This window comes from Lycium ferocissimum, chromosome 4, assembly GCF_029784015.1.
Source record: "Lycium ferocissimum isolate CSIRO_LF1 chromosome 4, AGI_CSIRO_Lferr_CH_V1, whole genome shotgun sequence".
Lineage (NCBI taxonomy): Eukaryota > Viridiplantae > Streptophyta > Magnoliopsida > Solanales > Solanaceae > Lycium > Lycium ferocissimum.
In genome coordinates this window covers 37,958,804-37,981,582 of record NC_081345.1, presented here as the reverse complement: position 1 = coordinate 37,981,582, position 22,779 = coordinate 37,958,804, and the positions used below count along the sequence as shown (strand labels likewise).

The 22,779-nt window shown below is 34.7% G+C and overlaps 1 protein-coding gene and 1 long non-coding RNA gene across 7 annotated transcripts; one reads left to right on the top strand and one right to left on the bottom strand.

The window, feature by feature from the left end:
- Positions 1 to 3,342: 3,342 nt before the first annotated feature.
- On the bottom strand, positions 3,343 to 4,595 carry LOC132052747 (histone H2B.11-like). Its single transcript, XM_059444421.1, has one exon. It carries the CDS (start codon positions 4,399 to 4,401, stop codon positions 3,613 to 3,615), a length of 789 nt encoding a protein of 262 aa, XP_059300404.1. The 5' UTR covers positions 4,402 to 4,595; the 3' UTR covers positions 3,343 to 3,612.
- Positions 4,596 to 4,883: 288 nt separating this feature from the next.
- LOC132052745 (uncharacterized) lies at positions 4,884 to 11,601 on the top strand. 6 transcript variants are annotated; one of them, XR_009414025.1, is made up of 5 exons: positions 4,884 to 4,989; positions 7,757 to 7,836; positions 9,020 to 9,115; positions 9,549 to 9,600; positions 10,337 to 10,653. It is a non-coding gene; the product is annotated as an uncharacterized LOC132052745 (long non-coding RNA). The 6 variants fall into 6 exon arrangements; XR_009414024.1 differs by lacking the exons at positions 4,884 to 4,989; positions 7,757 to 7,836 and adding exons at positions 8,296 to 8,505; positions 8,618 to 8,744; XR_009414022.1 differs by lacking the exons at positions 4,884 to 4,989; positions 7,757 to 7,836 and adding exons at positions 11,247 to 11,300; positions 11,401 to 11,601 and having other exon boundaries at positions 8,751 to 9,115; positions 10,337 to 10,394.
- Positions 11,602 to 22,779: the final 11,178 nt, after the last annotated feature.

Sequence of the window (22,779 nt, the reverse complement as noted above, 5' to 3'; positions counted from 1 at the left end):
TGATGAACACTTTGATTGTGAGTTCCTTTTGATCAATACAAAGGTTAGTTTGTTACATTGGTGCTTTCATTGACCTTCCCTCCAAACGGGTGATATTTTCCATGATTCTACAACGTTCAATGATCGGCTGAACAACATCTCGAATCTGGTGATGACATTGCAAGGACAAATCAACAAGTTGAGGCACTCTTCAATGGAAATGGAGAGCAGGTGTGCTGATTTAAGTGTTTTGCTCCAATCTGAGTTGGAAGTGGAACAATCAGAGGAGCTACTGCAAGAGGTGAGTGACAACTCCAAAATGTGCATCGTTGAGGACTTTTCTGATAAGACTGCAGCCTTGGTGTTCAATGAAATGCCTCACTGCCTCTCCAATGTGTTTGCTACTCCACAAATCGGACAAAAGCTCGACAAATTGAAGTCTGGTTTAGAAGAGAACAAAACAGAGGAAGCAGATTTCATGACGACAAATCTTGATTCAGGACCATTTGTGATTGTTACTGGGGATACAAAGTCAGAAATCCAGCGGCACGAAGCTTTGTCCATTGCCTCTATTTATACACACCTTGAGAAATCTGGAGTTGCTTCCTCACTGTTCGATGAAATTCCTGAGATTAATGGAGCATATAGGTATAGTCTAATCCCTGAAAATGATGTTGCTCAACATGTGTTACTTCAGTTTCCATTTGATCCTGGTTCATGTGGACTTGTGTTCGACAATGTAGCACTAGTGTTTGATAATAGTCTTCAGTTTCCAATATCCACAAATGAATTTCGAGAGAATCCCATGGTGCCTATTGCAGTCCAGGTGTTTGACACAGTGTCCCAACCATGTGACTGCTCCAAGGACAAGGTATTTGTAGAAAATCCCCAAGGAGATGCAACTGATATGCTTTACCTATTTAACTTTGCGAGATCTGCAGGCATTGCGATAATTGATTCTTATTTTATACCACCGATATTTGAAGGTGTCACCCTTGTGTTAGATAGGAGTCTTCCCTGGTGTCTCTCATTTAATGCATTTCATGCTATACCAACTATGGAATTTGGAGAGAATCCTGTTGCGGCTATTGTTGACTCTTCTCTTGTCTATGCAATGGAGTCTGAAGACGCTTTCAATCTGCCTCTCTTTATATTCCGAGCTTTCGACCCTTCCACGCTAGTGTATCACTCTATTCCTAAGTCTAAAGCCATGGCTCTGATTTTTCCGGCATCAAATGCAAACGCCAATGCCTTCACAACACTTCTTGTTGTAGAGTACGCCGTCGTACAGGTTAAGCTCAAAGCGAATTTTGCAATGAATGTTGCACACAAGATACCCGAGTTCCTGCGGATGAATCCAATTGAACAAGTTCTTTTGCTGGGCACACTTGATAGCCATGTGTTTGAGAGAAATGTTATCGCCTGCTATGGTACCTTGTGGCACCACCAGTCTGTTCCGACTTGTTTGCATAATGAGAGCCACATTGCTTTGGCAGAGAATGTTGGCCCCTGTATGGACAGAAATTGTTTCAAATTTTACGAGACGATAATTAATCTGAATTTAGAGCATTTACGGGATACGGATATGCATCAGCTGTGTTCTATTTTGGAGGCTCCAATTACGGGACTGCAACTTGTACCTGCATTCCTTTGTTGCTGGTTCACAATTATACATGTATTTCTCTTGCTCGTGCAGTTTGCTCATTTTTACGAGAAGAATTGAAGTTCTCAAATCATCTTATAGCTCAAGTTCCTGGATCACAGCTTGCCGAGGTGGAGTTTGCTAAGCGGATAAATACACACGACATGCTCATGACGCTCTTTGGATATATGCTGACAAAGCTCGTTACCACTTTTAAGGAGCTTGTTAAGGTTTGGTGTGATAGTCTGCAGGTAAACTGGATTGGTTTCTTTTCTCTGGATCTTATTATTCAAAACATGGTAATTGGTGTGTATGTCCTACGTGGTTGGTTGAACCACAAGAAGGGTTTCTTCAGGACACTGATTGCGCATGAAATTATTGCTGCATTCGCACAGGCACTCATAGTAAAAGATTTTGCAGTGCATACTTTTGAAAATGATAGTTGGAGTCTGTCTATGATTGAAAGTGCGATATCATTTTTTGCTACAGAAGATAAATTGGTTCTGCCTTGTATGTTATCCTTGGGTTTTGCTAGGCATTCTCATGAATTTGGAACAAGATTTAATATGAATAGTTACGCTTTTATGTTGCCTTTTTTTAGCAACAAATCATCTTTCTTTCCAACTGACAAGTTCGGTTTCTTCCTTATTGTCATAATACCGATAGTTCTTGGATTTCCTAATAGCAAAGCAAGTTCCAGTACTTGCTGGATTAGTTGGTTCAGCTTTCAACCAACAATTATTAGTGCAAGCTTTCAGCCGTTTCATTCTGCATTTGCGACTGAAGAGATAGCTTTTTACAATATAGAGCGTGATCTAACTGATCCTGATGCAAGCGTTGGGTATGAGTTTTGGGCTAACAGTGATGTTGAGTGTGGCAATGATTGGAGAACCATCAAGCATTTGTCAAAAACTTTAATGGAGCTGGCCAGGCACTCGAACAAAATCAGCTCACTCCATATTCCATAATATGGTATTGTCCCGAGGCATTTTTTTTGCGCACACAGAGCAAATCTGCTAATGTTACTTCATGTCAGGGTACTGTTTGCGGGAGCTTATGTGAATTCCCAATAGTAATGGCACTAATATTTGTTGGTAAGGGTTGTACACAATGTGAAGCATTGGGAACATTACGATGTGGACGAAATCTTGGCGTTTGTTGGAAGGGAATTAAGGAATGCAGGACTTATTCTACCGGCATTGATGACAACAAAAACAGATGTAATTGTTACCCTCTGGTGACGGAGAGTGTCTGTTTGGTGATCCATGATGACGATGATATTGTTGTTCTGCACAATTTGGTTGCCCTTGTCCGAAAATGTGAGCTTGAACCTTGAGGACAAGGTCCTTTTCGAGGGCGGAGTATTGTTATGAACATGGTCAAGGTGGAGGACCCATTGGGGAGTATTGTTATGAACATGGTCAAGGTGGAGGACCCACTGGGGAGTTTAGCAAATTATGTTTGGGACCCTGGTTAAAAAGAGCATGTGAGATGGCTATAAATAGAAGATGAGATATTCCATTAGCGCTATGCTAAAAGTTGTGTTATTTTATTTTCATTAGCTATTTTGTAATAGCAGTCTGGAACCTCCCTTTTCTATTTTTCTTTTGTTCTTTGGTTACTGAAATTGATGAACACTTTGATTGTGAGTTCCTTTTGATCAATACAAAGCTTAGTTTGTTACAAATTGCTTAAAATTTTACTAAAGGCAAGAGAGAAAAAGGAGGGGAGTAATTAAATACAACAAAGGCTGAATCTATTTGATAACAACGTAATCAAATACATCCATATCGCCACACAGCGACTTTACAAGCATGCAAATAACAAAAGATCACAAAAAGAGCCCGAATTTGCATGCTGTGACTTCCCAAGAAGCAAATGCACGTACAAAAGAGTACGTAAATTAAAATGAACTAAAACACAAACTAAATGTTACTTAGTGAGAGACTACACCAATACCAACAACAAAAGCGTTAATGATACTACACACTTCATTTGGACTTGCCAATACTAGAGACATAAGTAGTAACCGCTTTAGTCCCTTCAGCAATTGCATGCTTCCCTAGCTCTCCAGGCAACACCAACTTCACGGCATCCTGAATATCCACCGATGCCAACGTGGCACGGCCCACGTACTTCGAGAGGATCGCCGCCTCGTTGGCGATCCTCTCGAACATATCACCCATTAAATTGTTCAATATAGTCATAGCCTTTGATGAAATTCCCTTATCAGGATGAACTTGCTTCAACACCCTAAACACATACCTTCTATACCCTTCACTGGGTCCTACTCCTCCACCCACTTTAGCTCTCTTCCTTTTCCTCTTTCCACCACCTTCTTCTCCTCCTTTTGCTTTTTGGGCCGGGTCGGGTTTCCTTTTTTGGGCCTTCTTTTGATCAGCTTCCATTTTGGGAGGTGTTGGCATCTCTTCTGGCTCTTCAGCTGGTTGCGTTTCATCTTCATCTACTTCTTGTTGTTTTTCCTGTTCCTTCTGGGCCGGGTCGGGTTTCTTTTGTTGGCCCTTTTTCTTCTGTGTTTGTGGTGTAGATGTTTCTTGAATATTAATGGTTCTCTTAGGTGTTGGTTCTTGAGAAGGTGGTGGAGTTAATATATCAAATGACTGATTTTCTTCAGTATGTTGACTCTGAGTCAAAGTTTGACTTTCGGTCTCAGTTTCACCGGCTATTGGAGTTACCACGACGGAGACGGTTTCTTCTACCACTTTTCGGGAGGTGACCACGGTGGCGCGTGGCCTTCCTCCACGTTTCTTTGGTGCCATGTTCGGTTTTCTTTGTTTTGGTCTATGGTTTTTCCCTCTCCTTTTGTAGTGTGTTTGAAAAAGTAACGTGGAACGATAAGGTTTATGAAGACAGGTTTTTAACTGTGGAGAGGTTTCTAGGAGAGGGACACGTGGAAGACAGGTGTTGAGATATTGTAAGTTAAAAGATACGTGGGGTAAAAATGGAGTAAAGAGGATTCTGGAGTAAGATTCAGCATTCTTCTTCTTTTCATTTTTCTTTTGAAAAAATTTAAAAAATCGGCGACAGTCTGCGAGATGCAATCGTTGTGAAATACATTGGCCTGTGGACACAAATTCGAATATTTTGAGCAGCTTATTTAACTATCTAATAAGCATGAGTCCCTTGACGACCAAGGGTAATTCAGTAAATGTGGCTTTGGTCCTCAGGGGTATTTTCGGTATTCTACAACACACTCCAACAATCTGGAATGATCCATATTTGAAAAAAAAAAAAAAAAAAATTCGAAGCATACATCTTCTTTCTTCCCTAATTTTATACTACTACTCAACCGAATTCTAGAAGCATCTCAATCTCTTCATCTTCTCAGCCGGGTCTTCCAATTTCAGGTAAAGCTTCTCTCAATTTTGGTTTAATCTTGTACCAAATACATCTTCTTTCTTCCCTAATTTTATACTAAGCGCAAATTTGTTATCTTTACTTTAATAGAAAACAACAATGCAATCAGCATCAAAAATTCAATATTAGCTCTAAAAGATACAGGAAGAACATGCATGTGCAGAATCAAATAAGAAATCAATCACATACCCATAAACCTAATGTTCTGAAAGAATCGAAGAAAAATTAAGAAAGTAATATACACGAAAACCAAACAAATAAAAAGAAGTAAAGAAACCCATGATAAATCAAAAATAATATCAGTAGAAAATTCAGGATAGTTAGATATGAGAAAATAAAATAAAATAAAAAAATCGAACAGAAAGAGGGAAATGGAGCGCTTACCCATAGAAAACCAAAAGAAGAAGATGGAGTAAGATTAAGCGCACAAACCAATTTAGATAATTAAAGCAGTGAAGATGCACCCACTATTCCGTAGTCCAAAGGCGTGAGGAAGAAAGAAAGAAGACGGTGGGACTTGGGAAAGGTACACAACACAATAAACCTGGCAAATTAAAAGTGCACTTGTTGTGTTGGGTGAAGTGATCTCAAAAAACAGCTGCACAATGGTGAAGGTAAATTACAAAATTATCCCTTAAAGAGGTCCTGCCTACTCAAGTTTTAGTGGAGCTTTTTTTGGCACCCCCTGCATCAGCCAACGACCGCTGCAGTTTCTTTCTTTTCAATTGCGAATGAACAGTAGATGTACAGCAAGAAAGAGAAGAGTGGAAAAGGAAGGAGGAAAATAAACAAAGCTTCTCGCTCAATTTCTGCTGAAAATTTTCTTTCAAGATCTCCTAATAGTTTCCAATTTCTTGGCTGTTGTTGTCCTATGGTGGTTGATGACATTATTCTGTTATAGATAGGAGGAAAAGTTTTAATTTTTAGGTTGAAAAAAATCCTATATTTTCTGTTTTGTGGTTTTAGAACCAAATAAAAACTGAAGCGTGTGCTTCATATACATATCCAGTTGCAAGACACTTAAACGTGATCCAAACAAACAAAGCTACGGGTTGGAGCGAAAACAAGTCCTCCCCTCAAGAAAATGGTCTGATCATCTCATTTTTAGTTTTGAATTGTGGTGAAGTTTATTGGAGTATGCATATGTGGTCATTTTGTGATTGCTGCAATTTCTATTTGGTTACATAGATTTGGTGATTTTATATAGAATATCATTTATATTTAAACTTCCGAATTTAAGCACTTCTTAAAATTATGCTATGCTTATTTATTAAGTCTTTTTTGTGATTTACAACGCAATAACTCTATAACACACTGTGCTATATACGATGAGGTATTTTCTCTTTTGTGAGTTTATCCGCTAAGATTAGGACAAACAAAACAAGGATGATTTAGCATGATTCTTGGGGAGTTTGTATGGTACCTATGACATGGTATAACTTTGTTCTTTTCTTTGTTTATAACTCACTGCAAATTAGTGATAATGGTAGATGAGATTTGTCCAGAAAATTGCTCTTTGGGCATAACAAAGAAAGCAATTCATAACATATTTGAATTCCACAACCTCAAAACTATATTTTTCATATTCCAGTTATTTTAGTTTGTCTCAGTTGTGTATGGAATTTGAGGATTCTTTTGTATTCTTTGTTTGTTGCTATATATGCTGGATTTCATAATCTTTTAGATAGTTCCTTGGTAATTGATTCTTCGAATTTGTTCACGCATGCCAATTTTAATCTTTCCCCTTTGTTTCTGCAGTTTTTTAATTGCGATTGTCTATTGATATTATTTTGTTGTTTTGTTTCATCTTGATTACAGTTTCTGCTCATTGTTGTGGTCTGTATGTTCGTGTGTTTGTGTATATATGAGCATAATTAACTAAATTTGTTTGAGCCGTTGGAGTATCCTATTTTTAGTTCTTTAACTCTACCAAAAGTTGTCTAATGAATTTGAGTAGATGTCATCCATTAAAAGATCGATTCATATTTTACATAAAACAGAGAGCAAGGGAAATCTTGCTCAAGCACTTCATATAAATAGAAAGAGATGGTTATGGGATTAATGAAGGATAGAATATTTATTTTTATCCGGATAGAAGAATTCAAGTGCATATATCACTTGAGAAGAAGATATTGAACTGGCATTATGGTTTTAGCTCGAAGATTCCAAAGAAATGAGGTCGGCTATCATTTAAGTGGTTGCGCCCAAGTGAACACTCAAATAAAATTAGTTTCAACTGAACCGGTATCTCGGTATACCGGTACTCATAATTCTATAAATTTGTGCAAATTTGCCTTTTGGAGTTGCTTTTCATATTTTAGACACTTATGCTTGATTAGGTTATTTCAAATGTAGGAAGTAGAATTTGGAGCTACGGAGAAGCGGGGAGAGAGACTTATTATCGGCGGTAACTTTTTACATATCTTAGCTTGAGAATAGAACTTGTTAGATGGAAGCTACTACACCATTTCGAAAATATGCGTTTACTGCTATTCCAAGGCGATCAACTCTTTGGTGCATCTTAAGATTCCTGTTAGTGTAGATAAACAGGTCTCTTTCATAGAGAATCATGTTCTTATGTAGATTATCTACTTTTCGGTATTACCTCGTGTATATGGGAGGTGTTCCCATTATTAATAAAATTACTTACCTTTAAACAAAAAGAAAGGCAATGAACCAGAACTATGATCGATTTTGGGATTGGTTTCTTTTTTAGTTCGATTTCCGACTTGGTGTATTTCATTGTTTATTCTGTAGCTTTGCATTTCCAACCGAATGCAATAGGAACTCCGGCCTATATTGCGGCGAGTCTTATCAAGAAAAAGTACGATCAAAAGGTATGATAATGACTTTTGGAAGACGAGTTCAATTAATGCATTAATTTATTGACTTATACTTCAATATATATGTGTCACTATTTGGATGTGAAGATGGAAGATATTTGGTCTTGTGGAGTCACATTATATGTGATGCTGTTTGGTGCTTATCCCTTCAATAATCTTAATGATAAATTTCAGCCTATGTATAGACTATAGTTCATTTTAAAGTTATAATTGGCTTTTGTTTGACTTTCTTTGTCTCCACCGTTGTTTCTCTGGAGTGGTTTAGTTTAAACCATTGTTAGATATTGCTTTACATGTGGCACGCCAAGTTTTCTTTCCCAAGGTAATACTGCAATTGGTACTGTTAACAAACTTCAGTATCTTTTCTCTTTTAGTTTCTTTGTGTATTTGTGTATTTTTCTTTCTTTTTGTTTTTATTCTCTCTCTGTCTTTGTGCAAATCTTAGAATATAAATGGTATAGTCATTAGATTTATCAATTGCTTGAATGATGCTTACCGTTTTGCTTTCTTGCACCGTACTGAATATTGTGGCTATAGTATATCATTGTATTGTACTGGCACGCGGGAAGGAGAAGGCGAAGGCGCGGCAAAAAAATCGGCTTTTCTATCGTGGCTTCACTGCACGATTAGCAATTGGGTTTCATGATATTTGTTGGAGTAGAGGTAACTATCATCCGATATTAAATTCTTTCAACGGAAGCCAAATACCAATGCTATATCACTCTTCTTTGTCACTATTCTTCTTGCTCCAAGTTTATAATTTCCAACTTTGTAGGAGTGAGATGAGCAACAACATTCTGTTAGATTTCGGCCCTCACTTAGTGTATGGCATGAAGGAAAATAAGTTACGCGAAACACTTGGATACTTTGTTTATGACCACATATTACCGGTAGAGAACAAGGTCTAGACTGATCAATTTCATTTCAAAGATTTGAGGATTTTTTTTTTTTTAATTTTTTTATATCGCTATCTCTTGATACTAATTGTTTGTGGCTAATGCCATGTCATAATTATCAATTCTAACTCATCAAGACTCGACTCTTAATATTGCTTTAATGAACTTCTCATGGGCTTGGTTACCAAAATTTGTGGGTCCATGACTTGGGACTTTTTGTTGTTTCTCCTACCAAATTGAATCTCAACTTATTTGTCGTCATCTTTACTATGTGTATGCAGAGATGGCGGCTCTGAAAAATTTGAGCAAGATAGAAGGTGGAAGCAGTTGAATGATGCAAATAGCTAACCTTTGCTCTCTTTGGGTGGATTTCGTCGGTGATTTTTCGATTTTGTCCAACAATGGAATATCTTTTATTTCCTCTAACCATGCATCTATTTTAATCATGTTTTCCCTCTTTTTCTCGCTTTTTTTTTGTGTTGCATGTGTTGGTTAGGGCTTCATATAAATAATGGAAGTTAATTTACAGTTCCGGGCATTTGCTAATTTAGCCTTCGGTTCTCCTGTTTCAAAAAATATATACATAAGATGTCTGTTTTTTCCCTCACCATCAACCAATTTTACTTTCATCACTGCAGTATTCTTCAGCTAGGTTTCCTTTTCTCTTTCCCTCAAATTTTTTATTGTTTTGTTTCTGGTGAGATTTGATTGACCAAACTGAATAGTTTGTTGCTATTTTGACATTGCCGAATTTGATCCATTTAGTTGGAATTAAATAAATATAATGGTCACACAAATTTTGTTTCACAGGCTTTTGAAAGTGGAATATGCTCTAGATTAAGGGACAATATTGAGGCGTAAGGTAATTTACGCACTTTTTTGCTCTAATGTTATATGCTTTGTTACAATGAAAAATGGTTGTGAATTAATATTTCATGTTATACACTATAGATGTATGTACTTCGGAAGACTAAATTAAATATTAAGAATACGAATGTAGGCTTTAACGATAAACGTATGAAATCGTATTTCGACAATAAAAGAAAAGATGGACGTAGCCCAAATTGAGCGGAGAAACAGACATCCATGTTTTTGTTCCAAAAATAGTGACAAAAACATAGGCTTTATATCACATACACGACAATGAAACCTAAAAAAGCGAAACTTCTAGAAGGATCGTCGAGAGACTATGATGTGAGATGGCATCGTCTCTCCGAAAGTTCTACTACTAATTATTCGATCAAACTTATTCTTCTTTTGAACCTCAAAGCATGATAACGGGGCAAGTCGCTATCTTCATTAGAAACAAACCAACTTCTTCCTAGAATGGTTGGTTGAACTAAACTACGATAACGTTAACAACCATGGTACATACTTTTGTTAATGTGCAAAAGGTTATGCTTAGCGGTACTCTATGTGTTCTTGTCAGCCGAGAGAGGGGATACCACTTCTGCAATGGAAGCTTCTTCTTTACTTTTCAAATCACAATAATTGATTCTTTGTATTATGTTGTAGGAGGAGTCTGTGGTGGTTAGCTTCAAAATGTTATAAAACAATGTTACGAACAGATTAATCTTATTCAATGCATAATGATGCAGATACAGAAGATATGAAAGCTCCAAGCACATAAAACAAGGCCTTTGCGGTGTACTTTCGGTGAGTTAATTAAGTAGATTTCTTGAATGATAAAATGTCCCAGTATTGCTAGAAAGGGTGTGATTCCTATATACTACTCTCTGCTATGTGTCACTAAATTCATAATTTTCCTTAAGATCTACAAGTGATATATGTTTCTTGTCAAAGTAAATTATTCAGTATTACAAATTTGAGCAGTCTTTCTTTGCTGCTTTAATTTTTTGAGTGTTGATTTGTTCATGGGTGTCTGCATGCGAATTCTACTTCTCCTTTTTCCTCTTTTCCAGTTCACCCTTTACCGTAACATTCCTTTATTCTTTTCATTTATCTTAAGTTGTGAGGCCAGGGGGGTTGTTTTATTTATGAGATATTGAGTTGACCCAAAATATCGAACTTCCCCCCTTGGATTAGTGTTCAATACATATCTACTTATTCATGTATAAACACACACCCCTCCTACATAAATAAGAATTGAATAAGAACGATGGCACGTAATAAAAGATTACCCCCGCTTTTAGAACTCTTGCACAACATGAAATTTCTTCCACTAGCCGCAGGAGCATTAAAATTTAAAAAATAAAAATAAAAATAAAAAATAAAAAAAAAAATATATATATATATATATATATAAAAAAAAAATCTCCCTGACACTCCACTAAGGACAATAACATGAACATATCTATAGATATCGGTTTGCAACATCTCTAACCTAAAGATTTACTTAGTTTGTCATTGATAAGCTTTGCAAGAACAAGTAAAAGGTAGACTTGTCATTGACAATATGCTTCCTTTATCTTATCGTTTAATGTTTATAAATATAACTCAGCAATATTTGCTTTTTAATGGTTCATTTATCTGCATTGCGCAGTCTAGACCTTTCGGTTTATCTCTTCTTATAGCTCTGTCCATGATGAGGAGGTGAAGGCGGTAAGTCTTCCTTACATATTCAGATGAAAAATCTCTATGTTACAGATTTTTTCCTTTAGCCAGTTCACTTAATCTTCTAAGTTGTTTTCTAATTTAACAGAAGATGAGCATGATGTTGTTTGGTTCTGGCTAGAAAAGGGCAAGCCACATGAATGCCCAATACGCACGATATTTTGTGGTAAGTACGGAATTTCTGTATCCTTAGGCCATATTATCAAGTTCTAGGGTGTAAGGGAATTGGTAGAGATGTGAGTTCATAGTCCTTGCTGTTCTGTATGTGAAAGGCAGTGGACTCCTTAATCAGGGATCTTCCAAGAGCATACTTATGTTCAACTGTCAGAATTCAGATTCCAACCCAATCTCAAACTGATGTTGGAGCACCTACAATCTTTCTACTTTTTTGTACCAAGCTACCTATGTAACTTTGTTCCACAAACTATGTCTCTGTTTTGCCTTTCTTGCAAACTACTCCTGTATCTTTGTTCCACAAATGAATGTAATATACTATGAAGCATGTCATGTTAATATTTAGTTTAATCATCTCTCCTTTATTTGCATCTCAGTAGTAACTAAAGCCCGTGCCTTGCACGGGCACAAACCATCTAGTTGAGAATTAAATGGGGATGCATCTTAATTTGCATTTTGGTGGCAAACTATTATAATTAACTATTGAGGACTAGTTTATTTAATGATCTTAAATTATCCTATGTAAATTATGTAGGTGAAAAAAATAAAATATCATATATAAATATTACATATAAAATGTCAAGAGCAAAATGGACAGTGCGTAGGATAGAAATGAAATAATATCTATTACTTAAAAATTTGAAGCGGTATTTGATTTTAAAGAAGTTGGAGAGGCAAATAATTTTCAGTTCCACTATAGCAAAGGCATTATTTATTGCATTTTTTAGAAAATGCACTGTATTTCTCTAGCTGCTCGATCCACATATCTTGAAAATATATTCGAATTGAACCAGAGGATCGTGACAAGTTGTGAGGAGTGTCTCAACAACATTTGAGACCTAAGGCCAAACTCTAACGAAGGGCCTTCAACTTAAATCAATCATATGTGCTTGTTTGAAATTCATATGTATAGCTATTTGATATGCAAAGTTATTAACAATTTTCTTATAATTTCTTTCTTTTTATGCAACAAATTTTGACTTTTCTTTAAAATTATTCAGAATTATGAAACTAACATGAAAATATATTAAAAATAAAAAAGCGCAGCCCCTTAGTAAATATAATTTATATAAAAGAAATGTTATCATTTCTTTTTCTATACAAAAACCTTTATTTTTCTTTAAAAATGCTTAAATAAAAAAGAATAACACATAATTTAAACAAAATAATAACAAAAGTGGGCGCCCCATAATTGGGGCCTAAGGCATATGCCTTAGTGGCCTTGCTATGGAGCCGCCTCTACAAGTTGTTACTATTAACAATGACTTCTGATATTTTATTGTCCCTTTTATCTTACGTGAATATATGTGGGGATTGGAATTTATTTGCATGTGTCAATTACTTGGAGATCCTGAGGGAGACTTTCATTTGCAGCCATATTGATAACTATAATGTGCAACATTCCAAGGCACACGATAAAATTGTACTAACGAGTCATATCTTGCCATTCTACATGATAGAACCCTTGTCTACACTTTCAATTACTCACGTGGCTTGAGTTATGATATTGTCACATCCTATTGGTCCACAAAAAAGTAGTTGCAGGTTGAAACATTGAACATGTCGGTTGTTTTCTAAAGAAAGATCGCCTAAATTGACTAGTTTAAGCCGCAGAACACTATATTTTCTCTCTTCTAGGCTTCCAAATGATCTAAAAAACAAAATCGAATCATTAAATTTACTGTACTATTTTACGTTAATACCCAAAAGCATGTGTCTAAGAGCCCGTTTGGATTGGCTTATAAGTTGCTTATAAGTTGCTTATAAAAAATTGTTTTTCGGCTTTTTTAGTGTTTGGTGTAGCTTAAAGTCATTTTGTGCTTAAAATAAGCTCGAAAAAAATAATTGAGCCCATTTGACTTAGCTTATCTAAAGCGAAACTTATAGTGAAAAGCAGAGTTTATAAGCCAAAAAAAAAAAGTTAGACTACCCCAACTTATTTTTTTTAGCTTATAAGCTGCAAACCGCTTATAGGCATAAGCCCATCCAAACAGGCTCTAAGTAGGCGTTTAGACATGCAATTTAAAACCATGAAATGAACCCAGCATTTGGACATGCATTTCATCTCATGGTTTCAAACCATGGTTTGAAACCCCAAATTATGTCTTTTTGAATGATTTGGGGTTTCAAACCATGGTTTCAAAAATTTTAAATAAAAAATTTGACTCATAAGTTTATAGTTTGTAAAAACAAGCCCATAAGTTGATAGATACTTTTAACAATTATTCTCATCAACCATTTACCAACCTCCTTAACTTCCACCAACCTTTATTTATATCTACCAACCTCATTATTATTCATGTTAAATTTTCGTTTTTATTGAACTAAAGTTTGTTCAATTGATGTTGTATTTTTTAGAAAGGCCTTCTAGTAGCGTATTAAATTTGCTATGAACTATGACTTGCTCATTTGGTAAGATTGTATAAGAATTGGGAATGTTTTGATAGTTTTCACAACTTGTGGGGTTTTTATGTTTATAAGAGAAGATACAACTTAAGATATCCAAATTGCATGTCCAAACTTGGTTTGAAACCATGATTTCAAATCACGTCCAAACGGCTCCTAAATTTACTTGCCATAGCTATAATTTTCAATTCCGCTATAGCAAAGGTATTATTTATTGCATTTCTGAGAAAAAGCATTGTATTTCTCTGGATGCTCGATCCACATATCTTGAAAATAGATTTGATTTGAATCAAAGGATCGAGACAAGTTTTCAGGGGCGTCTCGACAACATTTGTGACTTAAGGTCAAACTCATGCAGGGCCTTCAACTTAAATCAATCATATGTGCTGACTTTTCTTTAAAATTATTCAGAATTATGAAACTAACACAAAAATATATTCAAAGTGAAAAATCGCTCCCGTAAGTAACTATAATTTATAGTAAAAGAAACGGAAAAGGGCCAAAATTACCCTTCAACTATTGAAAATGGAGCAATTTTACCCTCCGTTTGGAAATGGTATAAAAAATACCCCTACCATTAATAAAATGGGTCACTTCTGCCCTTCAAAACTAACAGAACTCCATGTCATTTTTTACTAATACAATTGCTTACGTCGACTGCCACCATGGAATAAAACATAAGCCACTCATTTTCTTCTTCTCCATCTTCAAAGAACTTATTCTTTTTCCCAACATCTTTAAAGAACTCTTCACTGTGTCATTCGATGGTTGAATTTCAGCCTCACTGAAAACCTCCCAGCACCACGACCCTGCCGCAGCTCCGCCGATTTCAAACTCTTCTTGATAATCATCTCCATTAACCACTTCCTCAAAGTCCAAATTCAACAAAAAAAAATAGGTTGAAGTCTAATGTCGACTGAACAAACCAGTAAATTGTCTAGACCCAAGTGAGCATACGAGAAGAATCAGCCGAAGTAACTCATAGAAACTAGAAAGAGAGTAAAGAAGTAGAACCTAATTATAATGGCGAGGAAGACAAATAGAATAAGGATCTCTGTTGCACCAAATTTTCCCAAACTCATTGATAAGAGAGAGATTCAAGGAATTGATTTTATATTAAAATGTAAATCTGCGTGAAAGATGCCGGATTTGAGTGGAAAAATAATTTGAGGATCATTTTCTCTTGTGAAATTGAAAATGGAAAATGCATGTATACATGGATAATTCATGCTTTGTCAATTTTATTTGTTCATTGCTGTATGTTAGTCTTTTTTTACCCTCTAAATGGAATCAAAATTTGGAAAGCTTGGATTTTATTTTCGAAAAAGAAAAAATGCTTCAATTTGATGATATATTTTGCAAGTTCTGCAAGGCATCAGGTGCAATGAACCTACGACTAGTTAATGGAAGCAAGAAAGAATTTGGAGATAAAATTTTGATTAAAGAATCTCTTGTTACTCCTTGACAAAAAGAAAGACGGGAGCTGTGGGGATGAAATTGAAGGACTCGAGGGTTCTTTAAAAATGGAGAAGACGATAATGGTTATAATCAAGGGATGAGGTATGTTTTATTCCATGGTGGCAGTCCACGTAAGCAATTATATAAGTTAAAAGTGGCTAAAAAAATGACATGGAGTTCTGTTAGTTTTGAAGGGCAGAAGTGACCCATTTTATTAACGGTAAGGGTATTTTCGATACCATTTCCAAACGGAGGGTAAAATTGCTCCATTTTCAATAGTTGAAGGGTAATTTTGGCCCTTTTCCGTAAAAGAAATGTTATCATTCCTTTTTCTGTAAAAAAAACTTTATTTTTCTTTTAAAATGCTTAAATAAAAAAGAGTAACACATAGTTTAAATTAATAACAAAAGTAATTAATAACAAAAGTGGACGCCCCATAATTATGGGGCCCAAGGCATATGCCTTAGTGGCCTTGATATGGAGCTGCCTCTGCAAGTTGTTACTATGAGCAATGACTTCAGATATTTTATTGTCGCTTTTATCTTACGTGAATATATCTGGGGATCGGAATTTATGGGCCTAAGGCATATGCCTTAGCGGCCTTGCTATGGAGCTGCCTCTGCAAGTTGTTATTATGAGCAATGACTTCAGATATTTTATTGTCACTTTTATCTTATGTGAATATATGTGGGGATCGAAATTTATTTGCATGTGTCAATTACTTGGAGATCTTGAGGGAGACTTTCATTTGCAGCCATATTAATAAATATAAAATGTGCGACATTCTAAGGCATACCATAAAATTGTACTAACGAGTCATGTTACCATTCTACCTGATAGAACCCTTGTCTACACTTTCAATTACTCACGTTGCTTAAGTTATGAATTGTCACATCCTATTGGTCCGCAAAAAAGTTGTTGGAGGTTGAAACATTGAACATGTCGGTTGTTGTCTAAAGAAAGATTGCCTAAATTGACTAGTTTAAGCCTCAGATCACTATATTTTCCCTCTTCTAGGCTTCCAAATGATCTAGAAAATAAAAAAAAAAAAAAAAATCGAATCATTAAATTTACTGTACTATTGTACGCTAATACCCAAATGCATGCGTCAAAAAAGAAAAATTCGGTCTCGTTGAGTCTATTTTTGCTGCCTGGATTCGATAATATTGAACCTGTAACGGACCGTACTATCAGTGGAGTATATGGGCAAACCCTTGGGCCAGTACTACATTCAACAACTCTTGTCATTGCTTTTCAAATGGGCAATTCTGCGGGGTGGTCTTTAAATTTTGCCCCTCATATTTGAAATGTTTAAATTTTCTTGCTTGTTAACACATGGGTTCGAGGGTTGAACCCACGCGCGGTTAAAATTTTAAAAAAAAAAAAAATTCGCAAGCGAGTTTAAATTTATTTATCTTAGCGTACATGCGCATACACTTGTGAAGGAATTACCAAAGTTATCGGACCGGCATACTTATGCCTTGTAATGGGCCGGACTTGGCATAAGTATGCGGGTCGCATAACTTTGATAATTCCTTCACAAAGTTATCTTGGGATCTGCATAAAAGTTTGCCCATTAAAAGTATGCCCCAGTGGCGTAACTTTGTGAAGGAATTATCAAAGTTATCTTGGTCTATACGAAATAAATATTTGAGTGATAAGTCATAGCATGTTTTGTTACCAGTTATCCCGAGAAAGTGGTTCAAAATATTCATCATTCTTGTGGAAGCTTGCTAGGTGTATCACGTGGAGGACTAAAGTTTTTGACATTGTGGATAGCATTCGGGTGCTTGGTGACCATCTATATTATCTTACTTACACAGAGTTGTCTTGGCTTTATCTAAGATTTACTTCTTGTGAATAAACATGCTCTTGTCTTTGGTGGAAATGGTACGAGATCTTTGGTGCAAATGCAATTCATGATGAGGTTGTCAATCGTGGCAGATGTGTTAATATTGTTAAGTTTGGATTACATTTATTTTAATTATGATGGGCATGTAGTTAAAAATTATGTGAAGAAGCGATTTTTTCTTGAATACTTATGCCTTGTATGAGCGGACTTGGCATAAGTATCTTGGGTCCGGCATAACTTTGATAATTCCTTCACAAAAGTTATCTTAGGTGGGGGCATACTTTTAATGGGCAAACTTTTATGCGGACCGTATAACTTTGTGAAGGAATTATCAAAGTTATCTTACGGACCGGCATACTTATGCTAAGTCGCCTTATGCCGCATAAGTATCGGTCCGGCATAACTTTAGGTAATTCCTTAACAAAAGTATCTTGCGGGTCCGCATAAATAAATTTAAACTACTGCCTTAATTTTTTTTTTTTTAAAATTTTATTTAACGCGCATGGGTTCGAACACAGAACATGGGTGTTAGCGAAGAAATGCAAATTTTAAAGATTTCAAATATGAGAGGCAAAATTTAAAGACCACCCCAAAAGAAGGGCACTCCGCGCAAAAAATCCTTTTCAAATTGGAAAAACGACCTAATAATACTACATAAGACTATAAATTATAAAATATAAGGATATTTTTTCTTATTTACAAAATATAATAATTTAATTATTAAACATACCAGATTTGGAATTAATGCGTCTTTCCATGATTTTGGGCCCTTTTTTAGAAACATAATCTGAATTTTAATTTTTGGCTTAGCATAGTACGATTTTTTTTTTTAAAGATTAATATAGTACGATTCAATTTCTACTTCCAAAGTCTTTATCAAAAAAGATTTTTTTCTCTCCTCTCCTTTATTCTCTCTCTCTCTTCCCCTCATCATCATCAAAAAGATTTTTCCTCTCTCTATTCCTCTCATCTTTTCAATCTCTCTAACTTCTCCACTATAGCAGTTCAAATACACCATTACTCAAGCCCAAATTTCATATTTTTTTTCCTAATAACAAACGTTTTCATATTCATGACAAACAAGTATTTATTCTTCAATTGGTGTTTTATGGTCAAAATGATTGGTATGAATTTTGTATAGAAAATGGTATGTTTCATTTTTATTTTTGGGTATGAATAAAAAGTGTATGAAAATGGTATGTTTTATTTTTATTTTTGGGTTTATTATTTTGGGTATGAATATTGTATAATTTAGGTATATTTTAGTATTTTCATTTTTATTTTTTGTTCTCACTATTTTGTGTATGGATATTGTACGAATTTTGCATAGAAAATGGTATGTTTCATTTTTATTTTTGGGTTTATTATTTTGGGTATGAATATTTGTATAATTTGGGTATGAATTTTGTATAGAAAATGGTATGTTTCATTTTTATTTTTGGGTTTATTATTTTGTGCTTAATGTTGAGAAAAAACAGTACATTGTGCTTAATGTTGAGAAAAGACATGATTTTTGCGGATTTTGACTTCCAAATTTTGAAACGGTTGTCATATAAGATGTAATTTTGAAAAATAGCTCTATTTGAAAAATCTCAAATTGCTAATTAAATAGTCAAAGTTGTTTGGGGTGTGAATATGTTACCAGCATATCCATAATTAGGATACTTATTTTGGCATGTTATGACTTACAGTTGCTTAATGGAACAAGAAGTTTGGTGTGATTCAGTGCTAACTAAATACTTATATTCAACAATTGTAAGTCATTTTGGCATGTTATGACTTACGGTTACGTGATTTATGGGTTATGCTTTACTGCATATTAATTTTTTTTTACTGTATTTGGTACTTTGTATAGGTTTTGTAAGTTTTTTAATGTCAGGTTTTGCAAAGTTAAAAGTATCATTATGTTTTGTAAAAATACACCCTCTATCTATGTGTATATATATGTTTTTCTCCCTTTCAAATTAGTTCAGCTTGCTTTCGTCTTACTTTTAAGAATTTATAATTTTCATTTACGAGCTAACTGCCTTAGGGGTCGTTTGGTACGAAGGATAAACATAAATAGTCTTGGGATAAGAATTTAGCAATTTCTTATCCCTTGTTTGGTTAGTAATCATGGGATAAGTTATCCCAGGAGTAAAAATAGTGCTGGGATAACTTATACCTGTCATAGGGTGGAATAAGTCCCAGGATAAGTTATCCCGGGATAAGGAAGAAACCTCTTCTTTTTAGAAATTATCCAATGTATAATACTTTTAGTCCAGCATACCTAACAGTCAATAAAAAATAACTTCAGAATAACTAATCCTAGCATAACTTATCCTAACGTAATTAATCTCAACATAACTTATCCCAGCGTAATTTGTTTTTGAACCAAACGACCCCGTAGAGTTCATGTTAAACTTGATCCAGTTTATTGTAATTGATTAATTGATATACTGGTTAATCATATTCTGAAAGACTCAACGGAGTAACTTAGGATGTGTTTGGTACCCCTCTACTTTAGTTTATTAGTCAACTTTGGCCTCCGTTAGTCAAAGTAGTCAAATATACCCCTCCGTTAGCCAACGGAGGGCAAAGTTGACTAATAAACTAAAGTAGAGGGGTATATTTGACCTTTTAAAGCTTTTAAAGAAACTCTTGCTTTTTCACCAGAAAATATTTTGCAAAAACTTTAATCAATCAAACATGAAAAAATTCACAACACAAAATGTTTTCCCTTTATACAAAACACACCCAGCTCATTCAAAATTTTAGCCAACATTAATTGCCGCCATTGAACTCTAGTTTAAATTTTGGTTATTGTCTAAAGAAAGCCACCTTGTGTGAGTGGGTGGTTGGGCAATCGTCCCATTTATCAATTTGTAATCACTATTACAAACAAAAAACATTCGCAAGGCTCATTGAACTTCCTCGAGGATTTAATTCTGTGTTAATATAACACTTCAATTGTTGAGGTGGAAAGACTCATACTTGAAATTTTCATCTATTTTACATCAACAAGAGTTTAAATCTCCCCAGATTCATACATTATTTATGATCATTTCCAACCGATCATAACTACGAAACAACATATTTGACTCAACCAGTAACCAATGATAAAAATTCAAAAATCATTATTTTTCCAAGTAAAAGTTTAGTTCGCCCAATAGTTATTTAATTTCGGAATCGGAAAAAAAAAATCGCTCAACTTGTTCATAGTAAAGGAAACATCTATATAATTCAACAATTTGTATACATATCGACTGTGTACCATAATTTCATCACCTTCTCTTACCCCTTGCCAGAAGAAAAAACTAACACACAAATAATATATAATCAGCTACCTATAATATAGCGTGAATAAGGAACTTAGCAAAGCCCTAAAAGATCAAGGGCGGTATAGTTTTTATAATAATTCACATGAAATTAATAAATACTTCGCATATATAACTAATTTAAATATTTGTTAACTCAAGAGAAGTCTCTTCTTGACAGCCATACCTCGAGAAAGGTCATGAGTGCATGATATGAAGAACTTCTCTAATTCTTCATTTCCACTAGCTTCAAAAAATTCATCAAACTGTGGAAATTTCCTCTTACAAAGCAATATTTTTCCCGATTTCTTCGGTGCCGGTGGAGGGCAGCTTCCAACTATCGGAATCTTGTTTTTCAGACAAGTTGGCGTTCGACACAACTCTTGTTCAATATGACTAGAACTGTTTAGTAATATGTTTGGGTCTAATATTCCTTCTGGATTATCTTCATCGCGTCCTTTGTGAAAAAATTGATTTATAAGTTGAGGATCTGACATGAAGTATAATAAGGGATTGGAAATGGAATATTGGTAGATGAAATGATAAAAGTAGCTTAGGTTGAAAATAGATGGAGAAACAGTTTTGGGGGAGGGAGGGGGGGGGGGGGTGTTCAATATTTGTCTTTTTATTTTCTTTCTTATCTTCTTATGGGAGATTACGTCTTCTCGTTTCTCAACTAATGTTCGTTCCGTTTTCCTGATGTAGTCTTGTTTCATCAATTGTCGACTTCTCGTCTATAATGACACTGCTTTCACGTTAAGATATGACAGCCAGTATTATTTATTTAATCATTTTCTTATCCAAATCTTGGAGTAAAATGCTATTTATAAAAAAAATACATTTTCAGGGTTCACAGAATCCAATTATTAATACTTTCCTCTGCCTCTGATATTAAATTATGGAGCCCTTCACTCTTTTTGGTGGTCAGATAAAAGCATCTATTTTATAACTTGTGGGTGATCAAGAAGGATTTGGTTTGAGGGTATATACATTTGTACGAAGTTGTATTTGGATCAACACTGTAAAAAGTAAAATCCTTCGCGTAGATATAGAGTTTTGTAAACATAGGAGAGGACAAATAGCTTATATTTGAAAAATGTAGTAGAGTGATGGGTATGTCTACTATCCTTACACGAAATTAAAAGAACAGGTAAAATTATTCTATCTCTTTCCTTAATGTTTTCACGTCTTGGTTCTTAATATATATATATAGATATATATACACTGATCGAGATTCATCTAATCTTTAAAGGGAAAGTGGTTTTCAAAAAAAGAAAAAGATCATACGGTATAATTTGTTAAAATAAAATAACTTTGTATAATGATCAACAATTTATTATAAAGTATATATTATGTAATTTGTAAATCGATTTATTTCAATCCTAGCTAGTCTTCATATTTCCTTCATTTCCCGCATCTAATGCTCAAGTATTTCGTTGTTTGAAAATTGATCGATTAAGATTTTAAATTCCTCTTTATCGATTGAAGAGAGTATCGATTAGGTGTCCTTCTCTGTGATGTTCTGAACATCAATTTGATCCAAAATTTCACTTTAGACAAAGAAGTTTGGGACTACTGATATTGTGAAGCTACACATCTTACATCTTAAATTATTTGAGTCGTTGAAATACTTTAACTATATCATAGTAATAAACTTATTTTTGAAAGTTTGCAAATAAAAATTAATACATTAACCGCAAGAGAAAGTAGCCGGTATGTATGTACATCAACATGACTTCTAGCCAGGAGCAGAGGTAGACATTCAGTTTGGTTGAATCAATAGCTTTTGCTCAAATAATCTTTTATATATTAAGAAATTTATGAAATATGTACACATATTAAAATTTACAACTAGTTACACTACACCAAAGAACTTTAGTGGCGATATATTTTTAACTTTTAAGCGGATAGTTATTGCCACAAAAACGTTATCATGATTGGTTAATGCCATTAGATCAAGTCAGGTAAAGTCTATAGCGGCATTTATTGTTAGGGCTAAATTTTGCTTTATTAGGTAATAATTGATTCTAGAATATAATTAGCGGCAATTAAGTTATTGCAGCAAATTAATTGGGCTAAAAACATATTTTATTGTAGTGTTATACACTTAAAGTCGTTATATTAAATTTAGAACTCATAAAATTGAATTCTTAGCTCCTCCTATGCTTGTGGCAAGGATTGAGTATGTGGGGATACCAGGGATCGACAAAAGCATAATCGATTTAATGAATACCCCAAGAATACAATATGGTTCCAAATTTGAATTGTATTGCAGAATATT